Genomic DNA, 13,651 nt, shown 5'->3' on the forward strand with positions numbered 1-13,651 from the left:
CTCTCCTCTTTGCCGGCTCCTTCTCAAAAAGGCAGGGAAAGGCCCAAAAGCAGGAGGAGGAGGAGGAACTTGTGGAGCTCACCAACCGCGTGAGCACTTGCAGTGTAGTTAGCACGCGGCTGCACCTGTCATTTTCCCAACCTGCTAAGACAAGATGTTTATGTCACTTCTTTCCTTTGGTAGCTTTTTAAAAATCCTCTCCTGAGGACATGCGTATTGATTTTAGAGAGATGGGAAGGGAGAGAGAGAAACATCAACTGGCTGCTCTCATACACATGTGCCCCGACAGATACTGAATCTGCAACCCAGGCACGTGCCCTGACCAGGAATCGAACCCGTGACCCTTTGATTTATAGGATGATGCTCTAAACAACTGAGCCACACCGATTAGGGCCCTTTGGTGGCTTGTAATGACACATTTGCTTGATTCAAGGAAGGCTTCTTGGTATTAAAAAAGGAGGCAGAAATGAAAGGGTTGTCTTTAGTACCCTGTTATGGGCTGGTCTTGGAAGTGGAGAACCAGGTGGGCACAGTGTTGATCCTGGTGTCAGATATATAAAAAGGACTCGGGAGACAGTTTGAGCCAAACTCCCTGTGGTGTGGATGGGCAACTGAATCTCAGTTTGGAAGGGACTTGTGCCATGTCACATGGTCACTGGCATCCGGACTCACACTCTCTGAGCCCAGTCCCTGTACTTCCAAGAGTAAGTTGGAGTGAATCACTTTCCAAGGATGTGCCCCAGGGTCAAGTGGTGTTGAGTCCAAAGGGCAAAGCCAGCACCAATGACAACAACCTCCTCCCCCGAAATCAAACGTTTGCCAAAAGCTCACATTAGACTCAGCATTGTTTCTGCCTGTGATTTGGCACCACAGTGGCCACGTACAGTGTGACTTTGGTGTCTTTCAGTCAGGGCAAGTGGTTCTGAAACTCCGCCTACTGGGCATTTCTGAGGCAGCCGCCTGGGGCAGAACCACATGGGGCAGCCCAGTTTCTGCTCCCCGAGTGCACACACACACGCGCGTGGTTTCTCCATCGCAGCAGAGCCTGCTGGGCCTTCCCCAGGCGGGACCCTGAGCTCCGTCAGACACGATTCCACGGAGGCAGCGTAGTCCAGAGAGACCCACAGGCCACTCAGATGACACCAAAATAGACATGCAAAGTCCTGGCTTAGTTGTCTGGAAAGAAGAGGCGGGGGATGGGGAGAAGCTGTTCCCAAACACGTCCACCTGATGGAAATATTCTGAGTTGGAATGAGCTGTAAATAAACTAGACTGTGCTAAAAGCAAACAACCCCCGGGAGTTGGGGGCAGGGCAGAAATAGATGGCCTTCACCTGCTGGAATGATGTAGGTCAAGGGGGAAGGGAGGGGGAGGGGTGAACAATGCAGAGGCCTCCACCGGAAAAGCAACGGATAATTTATGTTCCCTGAAGAGTTCTCCAGAAATGAGAGGTAGCTGCAAATGATTCAGGGCCTTTCATCCGTGGAAGGCCACACAGGATGTGGGGCGAATTGCAGGCCATACATGGTCTGGAAAAATAAGTGGTCAGTAGTGCACATGAACCATGGGAACCTACCAGCTTCCCAGGTGTTCCCGGCTGGGAGAGGCTTTGCAGGAACCCATATCCTCAGCCCTTGCTGTCTGCTGAAGCCAAAGAGGCACAAAGGAGAAACTGCAGCTGGGAAACCTGGAAAGGTTGTGGAGTGCAGGTGTGTCTGCCAGCCTGCTCTGCATGCCTGAGACAGAGAGGAGCAATGGAAGCTGCCCACTCCTGGCTTTAGGGAAGAAACTAGAAGAGGAATGCCATTGGCATTAGTATCAAGTTTTATAACAATAGAGCTACACTGGTTTACCACCGGGAAAGCGAAGAGCAGCCCAGGACAGCTGGAGTGGGCCTGCCACTCACAGCTCAGCCGTGGTGCCCTTCCACTAAGCATACACGATCTCACAGAACCACATCAGACGAGATCAGTCTGTGAGTGGGATGGATCAAGTCAAAAAACAAGGGCACTCTGTCACCATGTCAGACCCTGGCAAAATAAGACTACCAGCTGGCCACAATAATGACCAGCTAGCCCTCCTCTGTCCTTGCTCGTGTGAGTGACTGCTGCTGCCTTACCTGTCATGGCTTTGGTCTCCCTCCGAGCTTCTCCTCTTTTAGATGAGCATTAAGATAGTCGTAGGCTAGCCCTTGCTTCGTGACAGCATCCAGTCCAGAGCAGGGCCAGACTTTGCTTCCTTGTGGTCTCCCTCCAGATCACCTGCAAAAGCCCCAATCCTGGAACAAATACTTTCTCACCTCCTGTTACCCAGATGCCCAGGGTTCCCCCTGGTGTGCGTTCTTGCTCTTTGCAATGAGTCAGTAGAGCCAACTGTGTTCAACTACAGGTGCATGCATCCCTGATGGTCTTTGGCTGAAGGGCACTGATACTATAAATCTCAGGGAGTTGCATTCTCCTCCTCCTCCTCCTTCTAAGATTTTATTTATTTATTTTTAGAGGGGAAGGGAGAAAAGAGAGGGAAAGAAACATCAGTGTGTGGTTGTATCTAGTGTGCCCCCTACTGGGGACCTGGCCCACCACCCAAGTATGTGCCCTGACTGGGAATTGAACCAGCCACCTTTTGGTTCGCAGGCCGGTGCTCAATCCACTGAACCACACCAGCTAGGGCCATTCTTCTTAGCTCCAGCTTTTATTTCCACCCGCATTGCAGTCATAGTGTAGAAATCCAGAAAAAGAACTCTAGAACCAGACTGCTTAGTTCAAAACCTGGCTTTGTCCCTTACTAGTTGTATGACCATGGGCAAGTTGCTCCACCTCTTTGCCTCAGTTAGTTGATCTGTAAAATGGGGATGATGATGATAATAACAACAGGACTTAACTCTCAGGGTTGCCATTAGGATTAGGTAAATTTACATGTGTGAAGCATTTAAATTGTGCCTGGCATGTTGTAAGTGGTTTTTGTAAAAATTCGTTTATCAAATATTTGAGGAACCTCTAGTGTATGCCAGCTACTGTGCTAGACCCTGGGGTGAAAATTGGCTCCTTTCCTTCATGAAAGCACAAGTCATTTAGAGAGATACGAGGACACAGATTCACCCCCTAGATTGAGGTTAATATGGGGTAAACCCAAAGGAAAGCATAGCAGGACCCCTTAGCCTTTGCCTGGGAAGTCAAGGAGAGCTTCCTGGTGGAGGCAGCTCCTAACAGTTCTTGATGTACAGTAAGAGTCTCCAGGATTGGTCAGGGTGTGGGAGGAGAGGGTGGGATAGGAGCAGAAAGGCCTTCGCAGCCACTCAAGCTCCACAGGCTTTACCACCTACAGGTCAGGGGCACCGTTTAGGCATCTTTCTGTCTCCCACAAGGGCTAGCCCAGTGCCTGGCAAAGCATGTGCTCGAATTAACAAACATCTAACATGAAATCTGGCAGCTTTCCCTACACACTAGTGCCTCCTCCAACTTTTCCATCTCATACTCTGACCCCTGTCGCCCTGGGTCGCCTGCAACATCAAAGGCGCCCTTGATTGTTCCTCCTCTTTCACTCCTACCCTGGCCCCTCATTTCCTTCTCCTCAATAATATGTGCATCAGGAGACTCCATGAGACAATGAAACTATAAGGTCCAGGGCCCCCCCTTCATCTCCTCACGCCCATGCAATGACACATTTAACAGTAACTCTCTAGTGAGCATGGGTGACACCGAATGTGTGTGGAGAGTGTGGGGTCAAATATGTGTTCAAACCAAGGCTCACCATCTCCCGTGGTCAACGCGACCTCCAGGTCTGGCTGCCTCCCTCTCTGAACAATTCCTCTGGGCACAATATCAGTTATTCACGACTTCCTTCTCCCAGCTACATCTCACATTTTGAGTCTGTGTGAACTTGAATTCTTTGCCCCGTCTACAAAGTGACAAGTTGGTGCCTGAAGAAGAAGTGAACCTATAACAGTCAGTGTTTGTGTCATTTGCTCGTTTATCTTACTCACGTGGTCTCACCAAGGCCAGGGAAGGGCTCAGCCAAACAGTGAACAGGAGGTGTGCTGCCATCTAACAGGTTAGGAAGCCTGGGGTGGCAGCATGGGTCTCCCTCAGGCACGGTGGGCACGACAGAGGCCCTGGCCCTGGCCCTGGCCCTGACCCCATGCTAATGAGCAGCAGTTTTCTCTAAACAGCCCTTCCTGGCCTGGATCAGAAGAAGCGTGGCAGCCACAAAGCATGCTGCATGCTGACGCCCCCTCCACCCCCACTGTTCCCACCGCCATTCTTCAGAGGGGGCCGGAGTACGGTGAGTACCACAGGACATGTGAGGGAACGGAAATGTGGGTGCCTCGATGCCCACCACATGCCCTGCCCCACATGCCCCATCCCTCAAAGTCACTTCCTCCAGAATCGTCTCTAAGGCATTCATGCCTTTGCTCTCAGGCGGCAGGTTGAGCCCTGGGACGGAGTTTTTAGCTCCTGGTGCTTGACCATTCTCCCACCATGTAAACAAGTTACAGAGGGAGATTCTTCTCAGCAGGGAATTGGATTTGGCAAAGTATCTCATCTTCCTGAAAACAGTGAGGTGACTGTATAACTTTCTGGGCTCCCATCAGCTGCTCAGATGTGGAATTTCCCCTTCTGTTGTCCTCCACCCCCCAAGTGTTTCCACAAACAAGTGTTTGTGGAATTCCCTTCCACAGCCTGTCTCTGACTCAGACGGTTCTGGGGAGGCGGTGCAGGAAGTGGTCCTCCTGCAGCCTTACCGAGGTGTGAGAGGGAACAGAATTTGGGAAGAGAGGAAAAGTGAAGAAAAGAGCAGCCTTTGGGGACCTGACCTAGAAGAAAATAGGTGGGACTTGAGAGTCTCAGATCCTTAAAGAAACTCTTCCACCTGTACTGTCCAATACAGCCACTGCCATATGAGGCTACATTTAACGTGGCTGGCTTGAGTTGAGCTATACATAGATGCACTGAATTTCGAAGACTTCGTGTGAAAAAAAAAAGACTATGAAATATCTTACTAATTTTTAAATATTGAATCTGTTTTGAAATGATAATATTTGGGATATATTGGGTTATAAAAGATATTAAAATTAATTCCACTTGTTTCCTTCTACCTTTTTTATGTGGCTACTAACAGAGTGGGAACTACCTACATGGCTCACGTTGGTAGCTCACATTCTCTTTCTTCTGGGCAGTGCTGCCCTAGACATTGGATAGAGGCCCCTGAAACGAGCTCCCTAACTCCATCATTGTAGCTCTGTAATCCATTCAAGCCAGGTATGTCTCAAGAACGGATGAGAGAACAGACACTGGTGGTCAGGATGGACATCTTCTTGGGACACCCACTGGGGCGTCAGGGGAGCGCCAGTCCTGGGAACTGGACTATGGAGCAGGCCTGTGTTTAGGGTGCTGACCCCTCTCCCGTCCCCCAAGTCTGACCTGTACACATGTATCGCTTTGCACTGAAGCTCCTCTCCCCAGACATGGAGAACCTCATCCTGGAACTGGAGACCACGCCATCCCCGTGTGCGCAAGGATCGCTCGGCTCCCCTGGGCCTCCTGGCCCCCAGGTGGGTGCCTCCCCCAGACCTCCCCCTCTGTCTTCTGTCCAGAGCAGTGAAGCCTCTTCGAGATGCCCGTTTTCATGTGGGGTGGGGCTGCCTTTCCTCCTCTGGCTCACCTCCAGAACGCTGCTTCTTTGGGTGGCCTGCAGCCTCGCAGTCTTGGTTTCCTCACGCCTGCAGTGGGGGTCATATGTGTCGCTGCAGTACCGGATTTAGGGTGGGGGACCCAATGAGATGCCGCCTAGGTGGATGTGGTTATTATTACAGTCACTACTGTCAGATACTTGATGACAGTGGGTTGCCCCTTATGTGGCCATTGACCCCATCAGTGGCCCCAGAGCTACCTGCACTTAGTGCGGGAAAGTGGAGGCAAAAAGGAACTTGTTACGTTGAACTCATTTGGCCCAGATGCGGCTACCCAGCAGCCCACCCGTGCCCAACAAAGCTAAAGGGAAGAGTGAGGAACAGGCAAAATACTAGAGAAAGGATTTGCTATGGAAGCAAAGAGACCTTGTCTCCCAGACTCCTGGCTCCTCTGGCTGCCTGGGACAGGGGCCCCACCAAAGAGGAATGTCCCCTAGCCTGGGGTTCTGAGCCTGCTAAGGGGAAGGAGCAGTCAGTTCCCTGGGTGCCTTAGGGATTCTCTCACCCTCCCAGGGAACCCCTGCTGTGGCTTCCCATGTCGGGAAGCCTGAGAGACACACCCCTCACGCTGGTTGCAAAGCCCCATGCAAGGAGACCCTGGCCTGTATCCCCTTCACCATCTCATGTCACCAACCCTGCCCACTCGAGGCAGCCACAGTGCGTGTCGTGGGTCCTCAAGCACACCAAGCTAGTTCCAGCCTCACAGCCTTTATGCTGGTGGCTCCAGCTGCTCGGAACATTCTTTGTTGTGATCATTACTACGGCCAGCTCCTTTGTCACTCTGAACTCAGTTAAATGCCACCTCCTCAGAAACGTGTTCCTCAACCCAGCAGGCTGCAGTAGCCTTCCCCATCACTCTCCCTTCAATGACCTTTTAATTCTCTGCGGATTCTTCTCTGGTTGTTATAGTTTCCTTAGTCATTTTTATGTTCCTGATTTCTTTGGTCTCCTTTCCATGAAGTGTCAGCTCTGTGGCTGGGGTTGGCCAACTACGGCCCACAGGTCAGACCAGCCTGTCTATGTATGTGATTACACTCTCATTGTCTCCGGCCGCTTTTGTGCTGCAAGGACAGAGTTGGGTCATTGTGACAGAGTTGCTGTATCACAGGCGCAGCCTAAAACAGTTACCGTCTGGCTCTTCACACAGAAAGTTAACTGACCCCTGACCGTGAGAGCAGGAGCACTGTCCCATTCATGTCTCGTGTCTGTGGACACAGTGCGTGGGATGTGACAGATTCTCCGTAAATGTTTGTTAAATGCAACAGAGCATATAGGACCTGGGCCCGGAGTTGGCCAGGGGGGCTGGGAAGTCTGCAGAAGGGCAAGAAGGGCACCCTGAGGGGGGTTTCCACTTTCCCATGGTCTCTGCTGTCAGCTGTCAGCCCAGGGGAACCCCCAGGCCATGGGGAGAGAGGGGCTTCTCTGCCCACCAGCAACTCTCTGGCTGCACTGACTCATGTCTAAGCTCCCACCTGAGTCACATGGGGCTACACTGGCCCACTCCAGGGGACTCTGCAGCCACCTCGGTTCCCTCAGAACGCTGTCCCTGCAGAAACGAGACTGTGGACCAGCAATGCTGGCATCATCTGGGAGCTTGTTAAAGATGCAGAATCCTGTGCCGCCCCCTCCCCAGAACTCCCCATCCCCATTTGGTCAGAATCTGCATTTTCACAGGATGTCCCAGCAAATCATGTGAAGGGCAGAGCTAGGGCCCAATGGCCTGGTAAAATAGTTCCAGCCCATTTTAAGAAATGGAAAAACTGAAGCTTGAAAAAAATAAAAGACCAAACAAAAATTCTTTGTCTTCCCCTCCCCAAAACAGAAGGAGACCGAACCAACAATGGTGGTTTCCAAATTTATCTGCACATTAGGATCCTGGGGGAACTCAAAAAATTCCCGAGGCTGTGCCCCTCTCCCTGAGACTGTGATGTGCTTGGTCTGGGGTGTGGCCTGGTCTTCGGGATTTTGGAAAGACCCCAGGGAACCCTAATGTGCAGACAGGCTTGGCAACCACCGGCTGAGGGGGCTGGTTGTCCTTTGGACATGTCTCATAAAATCGTATTTCAAACAGGCTTTGTGTTAGGTGTGCTCACCTGCAGACCTTGGGGGTAAAGTAGTAACCTGGGGGTTGATGGATTTTCTCTCTGCTATGCTGGGGAATTTGGAAACAGCCAGCTGATCACTTTACAGATACATGAGCAGAAAGCAGCTGCATTCTGCTGTGGGTGTGCCAAGCCTTAGCGCAGTGGGTGCTAGAGTCCCTGAGCTAGAGTCAGCCCCACTGTGTGGCTGGGCAGTGGGACAAGATGTACTATTTACTTGCCCACATTCTTAATGTCTTAAAACAGAAGACTTTTGCGGCACCTACTACCCGTAGCTCCACCACAGAATTTCTGAGTTGGCGGCTCCTGTGTGCAAAGGGTGACTTCCCTCTTGCTTTCAGCAAACAGCATTTCTTCAGAGCTCTTTAGTTGCTCTCACTTAGCACTCAGGATATTTCAGGCAACCCGAGCATTCTGGGAGAAAATTAAACTCACAGAGAGCAGATGCAGGCATTGCAACCTTGGAACCACTGGAAACACGGCTCAGAGAAGCTGAAAGGGGAGGAACACAGAGGAGGGGCCTGGGCTGGAGGGTACCAGAGGGTCCTTTGTGGTGTTTCTGGAGCTCGGAATCCACATAGAGAAGGAGGCTGCTGCAGGGGTGATCCAAGGGCCTCCCCCCAGTCCTCCTGCTGCCCTCCCTACTGTTCTGCCTTGGTCTGATGTACACTCTCTTCGCTTCTTATCTTGATTGTGTAGGGTCCACCGGGGCTTCCAGGCAAGACGGGACCAAAGGGAGAAAAGGTAGGAACCACTACTCTCTCCAGCCCACCTCTCCTTGGTAATTCTCACCTGTTTTTGGCCCCTGAGAATTTTCTGGCTGAGATTTCAAGGCATGTGCTCATTCTGCTTAGTGCATGAGGCTAGGTTTCACAAGGATGGGTCTGCTGCTGCAGGTGTGGGAGCCCACAGCTTGGCCCTCTGATGGGGCATGTGTGCTGTGAGTGGCCAAGTGACCAAGCCACATGGGCATGCCCAGTCACCAGCCTGCTGCTTCCAGAACTTCTCTTCCAAAGCAGCCTCTGCTTACCTGTTTTTTTCCATCCACAGGGGGAGCTTGGCCGACCAGGAAGGAAGGTATGGTCCGTGCATTTCTGTCAGCATTACATAGGCACATATGTGTGTGTGTGCACACGCACACTCATTGGGGTGGGGAACCAGCAGTGCCCTACTGTGGCCTCCAACCCATTGGACAGTGGTGGCACTACCATCCTGATTATGACAGTCACAGCTTTGCTCTTTCTCCCACTCCTTCACTTGGGCACTGGCACGTGCTACTGCCAGGCATCTGGACTTGTTCCCAAGGCCGCCAAGCCTGGCCACGTTTCCCCAGCCTCAGAGCACCTCATCCCACCATGCACCAGAGAAACCCTCCAAGGCCCTGACCCACACCACAAAATGGCTCTCATAGTCTGTTAAACTAGAATAAAGTGCAAACAGACAGAAACAAATGGCTTTTGCTGAAATAAATGGGAGTCACTTAAGGTCACAGGGCCTCTGAGTGAACCAAACACATGTTATTGAGACTCTCATTAATGTTGGGAAAGAGGAAACCAGCAAACACTCGCTGCAGTCAGTGGGTGCGGGGTGCTGGCACTGACATTGTGGGTCTTGGTGATAGAAGGAGGTTCAAAGCTGTGGCCAAGAAAGATGCCTGTGGTTCTAAATAGAAATCACTATTTTTTTTTTGGTTGAATGTTTTATTCAAACATTTGCACTCTCAATTAGAGCCTCAAACAGACCTTTGTAAGGCAAAGTTACAACACGTCAGGGCACAGATGACAACCGCAGCCAAGGCACAGTGGTGGTCCAAAGTGCCGGGCTGGAAAGAACTCTGTCATGGTCCTCATGCTCATGGTCCCCATGATTAATGAGTGATGTGTGCCATGGATGTGGGAGGCAAGAGCGGACATTGGTACCCATGCCAGCATTTGTGATTCCTGGTTTAGGGGCTGAGCCTTTCACACCTCTCGCTAGGCTGAAATTTGCCAGTGGGTGCAGAGGTCAAGATAGGCCCCAAGTCCCTGCTCCCACTCTTTCAGGGCTTCCTCTTTCATAGTCCTCAGCTTAGGTTGAGCTCCTTAGAAGCAGAGGCAGAGATGGCTTGTGCTGTGTGCAAGTGAATCAGTTATCGTAGTAAGGGAGCTTTCCCAGGAGGAGCCTGAGAAGAGGGGGCATCCAGATGGGTCAAGGGAAGAAGCTCCAGGTGGAGTGGTAGCAGGTGGTGTCCAGCTTCAGCCTGACCCCTGGGGGAGCTGTGGTGTGAGAACTGTACCACGCAGTTTGTGTTGCCTTGAAGTAGGGGAGCTGGACTATTGGCTGCAGGGAGGGGAAGTGCTGAGGTTGCCAGGCAGCTCCTATTGCCCACAGGCAAACTCCATAGTCACTGGGTGCAGGAATGAGCTGGTACAGCAAGGAAGGTAGCCCCTGGGGGAGGGGCATGGTGAGCAGGAAGAGGTAACAGCATTTGCTGCTGCTCCCCCGACATAATCTATGCCACTTACCTCATCCTTGGGGAGAAGCTGTTGGAATGCAAGGGACTTTTGGGTGGGTGGGTGGAAGTGATAAAGATTGAAAAACCAAGAAATTTAGAGTCCTTTCTCCACCACTTTTCATTTCTTCAGTAGAAGACCTTGTGTGTTGACACAATGTCACACCTAGGGCTTGCACTAATGCCTCAGTGATCCAAGCTTTTGGCCATCGGTGTCTGGAGATGAGGGTTCTGGGGCCATGCGTTAGAGGCCCCATACTCCTCCGGGCCCAAGAGACAAATCTTATTTCCTACAGGGGGGAAACAAGCCCAGTTGTCCTCACTTTTGTTCTCTGACTCTGAAGGGTAGACCTGGCCCCCCGGGTGTTCCTGGCATGCCTGGGCCCATCGGCTGGCCTGGCCCTGAAGGACCCAGGGTAAGTGTGGCATGCTTGCAGGGTTCGAGCGGTATCAGAACGTGAGGGAGAAGATGGCGGCTCCCCTGGCCCCTGGCACATAGTGAGTGACTCTCACTTCCTCTAGGTCTCGGTCAGTCCAGCAGCTCTGCTCCTATAGGGGGAGAAATGAGGGGCCACTGCCTTATTTCACAGGATCCTGGATTCTCCCTTGACTTGAGAGTTAACATGCAACTCTTTGGTTTCTCTGAGATGACCCAAGAGGGGGTTGTGTATGGAGAGCTCTTGGCCTGTCCTGATGACCTGGCTAGAGGTGGAAAGTTGAGGGGATTGGCCTTGGCTGGCTGGGACAACCGAACCCAGAGAGGGATCACCAAATGCTGATGAAATCCCCTTCCTCGGACAGGTTAGGGAGAGCTAACAGGTCCTCACCCATGCCTTGGTTTACATTCTTCTCACTTTGGTCATAGACTATTAGGCATAGAGGCCGTGACTGGGGCAGGTGAATGCACTATCTATTCTGATTCACCTGCTGGCAGAATTTATAAGGGAATAGAAAACTTCCCCATCCTTGTAGGAAAAGTCCTAAGGATGTTTTTTTAAAAATCAACTGTATAAAGCTGAGCCATCTAATATGGCAGCCTTGAGCCACATGTGGCTACGGAGCCCTTGAAATGTGGCTAGTGTGACTGGGAAACTGAGCTCCTAATTTTAATTAGTCTAAGTTTGAATTTTTAAAACTTTTACTCAATTCAGTTATTTGAAAACATTTAAGTGTGTAAAGTATGTGGATCACATGTTGAGTGTGTGAATTTGCTTTTTCAACTCTAAATTTTGTGAACTCTAAATACAGATCATGTATTTTGGATGAAAATGTAGTGCCTGAATTGAGATGTGGTTTAAATGTAAAATGCAAAACAGATTTTAAATATTTCTCATGAAAAACAAAATGTAAAATATCTCATTAGTAATTTTTATATTGACTATATGTTGAAATGATAATTAGTTTACATTAATTACAGTAAAAATAATATACTGATAAAATTAATTTCACCTGTTTAGTTACACTTTTAATATGACTTCTAAAAAATTTTAAAATTAAGTACATGGCTCACCTTACGTTTCTACTGGTTAGTACTGGTGTAGAATTTCAGCACAGGAAATTCCCACTGCAAGGGGATTCCGAGGGGCTCCAGAGCCACCCTGCCTCCATTGTACATGCCCAAGGCTGATGGTCAGCCTACTTGGTTGCAAACCTAGGGCGAGCGTACCCGGAGATGTCTGAAAGACCCACCCTGTGCAAAGGGCAAAGGAGGTGAAGTTTTCTGGTGTGCTGACACTTTGTCCTCTGGGGTCCCAGTGTCCCAAGCTGTCCTCCTCCCCACCCTCTTACAGCCTTCTCTAGGAAAGGATCGAGCGTTACTCCCTTTCAACATCTCGGTGAAAATTTGCTTTGGAGATCTGCTCTGACATGGGCAATTTCATGTCATGTTTAATCTCAAACACCAGAGTGAAATGTGGAGAGCAGAGCCTCAGGCCCCTGGGAGGAAGCAGGGAGCATTTGGGGTCCTCAGGTTCATCAGCTAGGCCCTACGCTCCCCATTCCTTTCTGATCTGGCCCATGACTTCCTGGTTCGGTTTCTTCAGGAAATGCCACCGTAGGTCTTCTTCCCCCTTTTTCTGATTCCTACAGGGAGAAAAAGGTGACCTGGGTCTGATGGGCTTACCAGGGTCAAGAGGACCAATGGGCTCCAAGGTCAGTGTGTTGGTCCAGATAGATGTTCCCAGATCTTCTCACTAAGGCTGTGGAGCAGCTGTTACCCGCAAAGATGGGGATGGGGTGTGGCTGCCGGCCAGGCCAGGCCATGGCACTGATGTCGGGCAGCCTGATGCCAGAGTGCTTGTCTTTACCAGCCTTTGGGGGACATCAGGGCAGGGACACAGGGGCAAAGAGATGCCATTCCTACTATTCTGCTGGGCAGCAAAGGTCAAGCCTCTGGACAACAAAACAGATGGGAGTCTTTGTTCAGGCCTTTGTGGGGGTGGGTAAGGAAAGCAGTGTTCTTCTTAGGCCTGGCATAAACACAGTCCCGGGGACCTCTGTGTACTGAGTGCTGCAGCCCCCACTAAAACTTGCTCTGCCCTGAAACACATCTCACTACCACATGCAGGGACTCCTTCCACTCTTGCACCAAACCCAGAGGTCCCATAGGACTGATTGTCAATGCACCTTCTGTTTTCTTTTAGGGCTACCCCGGATCCAGAGGGGAAAAGGTTTGTGCTTGTCTCTCCCAGCTCCCCAGAGTGGGTCTGGGCCCTCGGTGCTGGGGTCAGGGAGGATGGGCCCAGGTCTCTCTCTAGTCAGTGACCACAATGCCCGTGCCTAGATATTCCCCATCTTTTATCAGTGGGCTGAGAGAGGGGTCCCTGAGGCAGGGTCAGCAGCTTAGGGGAGCTCCCAGTGGAGGGAGAGGCCCCTCACATGGAGCAGAGGAGCAAGTAAAGCTTGCGCCAGCTTCCACAGTGTGCTGGAGGGAGATGGCGGATGTGTGTCTGCAGCCCAAGCTCTCACCACACAACTTTCTCATCTGTCAAAAACAAAAACCCAGCCAGAACCTGGCACACACTTCCTACAGGACGAGAGAGGATCTGGGGCCCAGAATCTTATGTGAGTCGTCCTTTATTAATGCAGGAGGTACTTGGGGCCCACAGAGAAGGTAAATCACAAAGCGTCCCTTCCCTGGGCAAATCACCTGTTCTCTGAGCCTGTTTCTTTGCCTGTGAAATGAGGGCATTGGCTAAGGGAGCTCTTGGTTTAAAACACTCTGATTTTTCTCCTGTGATAGTAACTCATTGCCTCTGTCCTGTGGTTTTCTCTTAGGGATCCAGAGGTGAAAGGGGGGACTTTGGTCCCAAAGGAGAAAAGGTAATGGCTGTTGCATAGAAACCATCAACTACAAAGGAAGTCGGCCAC

At 51.0% G+C, this 13,651-nt stretch overlaps 1 protein-coding gene across 2 annotated transcripts in view; it reads left to right on the top strand.

The window, feature by feature from the left end:
- Positions 1 to 13,651, top strand: part of COLQ (collagen like tail subunit of asymmetric acetylcholinesterase) — a 52,493-nt gene that overhangs the window by 19,988 nt on the left and 18,854 nt on the right. For both annotated transcript variants that reach the window (XM_036030622.1, XM_036030621.1), the window contains exons 2-9: positions 4,169 to 4,281; positions 5,450 to 5,551; positions 8,491 to 8,535; positions 8,842 to 8,868; positions 10,627 to 10,698; positions 12,371 to 12,433; positions 12,925 to 12,951; positions 13,559 to 13,603. In XM_036030622.1, coding sequence (XP_035886515.1) covers positions 4,169 to 4,281; positions 5,450 to 5,551; positions 8,491 to 8,535; positions 8,842 to 8,868; positions 10,627 to 10,698; positions 12,371 to 12,433; positions 12,925 to 12,951; positions 13,559 to 13,603 — 494 coding nt within the window. The remainder of the gene's footprint in view (positions 1 to 4,168; positions 4,282 to 5,449; positions 5,552 to 8,490; positions 8,536 to 8,841; positions 8,869 to 10,626; positions 10,699 to 12,370; positions 12,434 to 12,924; positions 12,952 to 13,558; positions 13,604 to 13,651) is intronic.

This window comes from Phyllostomus discolor, chromosome 7, assembly GCF_004126475.2.
Source record: "Phyllostomus discolor isolate MPI-MPIP mPhyDis1 chromosome 7, mPhyDis1.pri.v3, whole genome shotgun sequence".
Lineage (NCBI taxonomy): Eukaryota > Metazoa > Chordata > Mammalia > Chiroptera > Phyllostomidae > Phyllostomus > Phyllostomus discolor.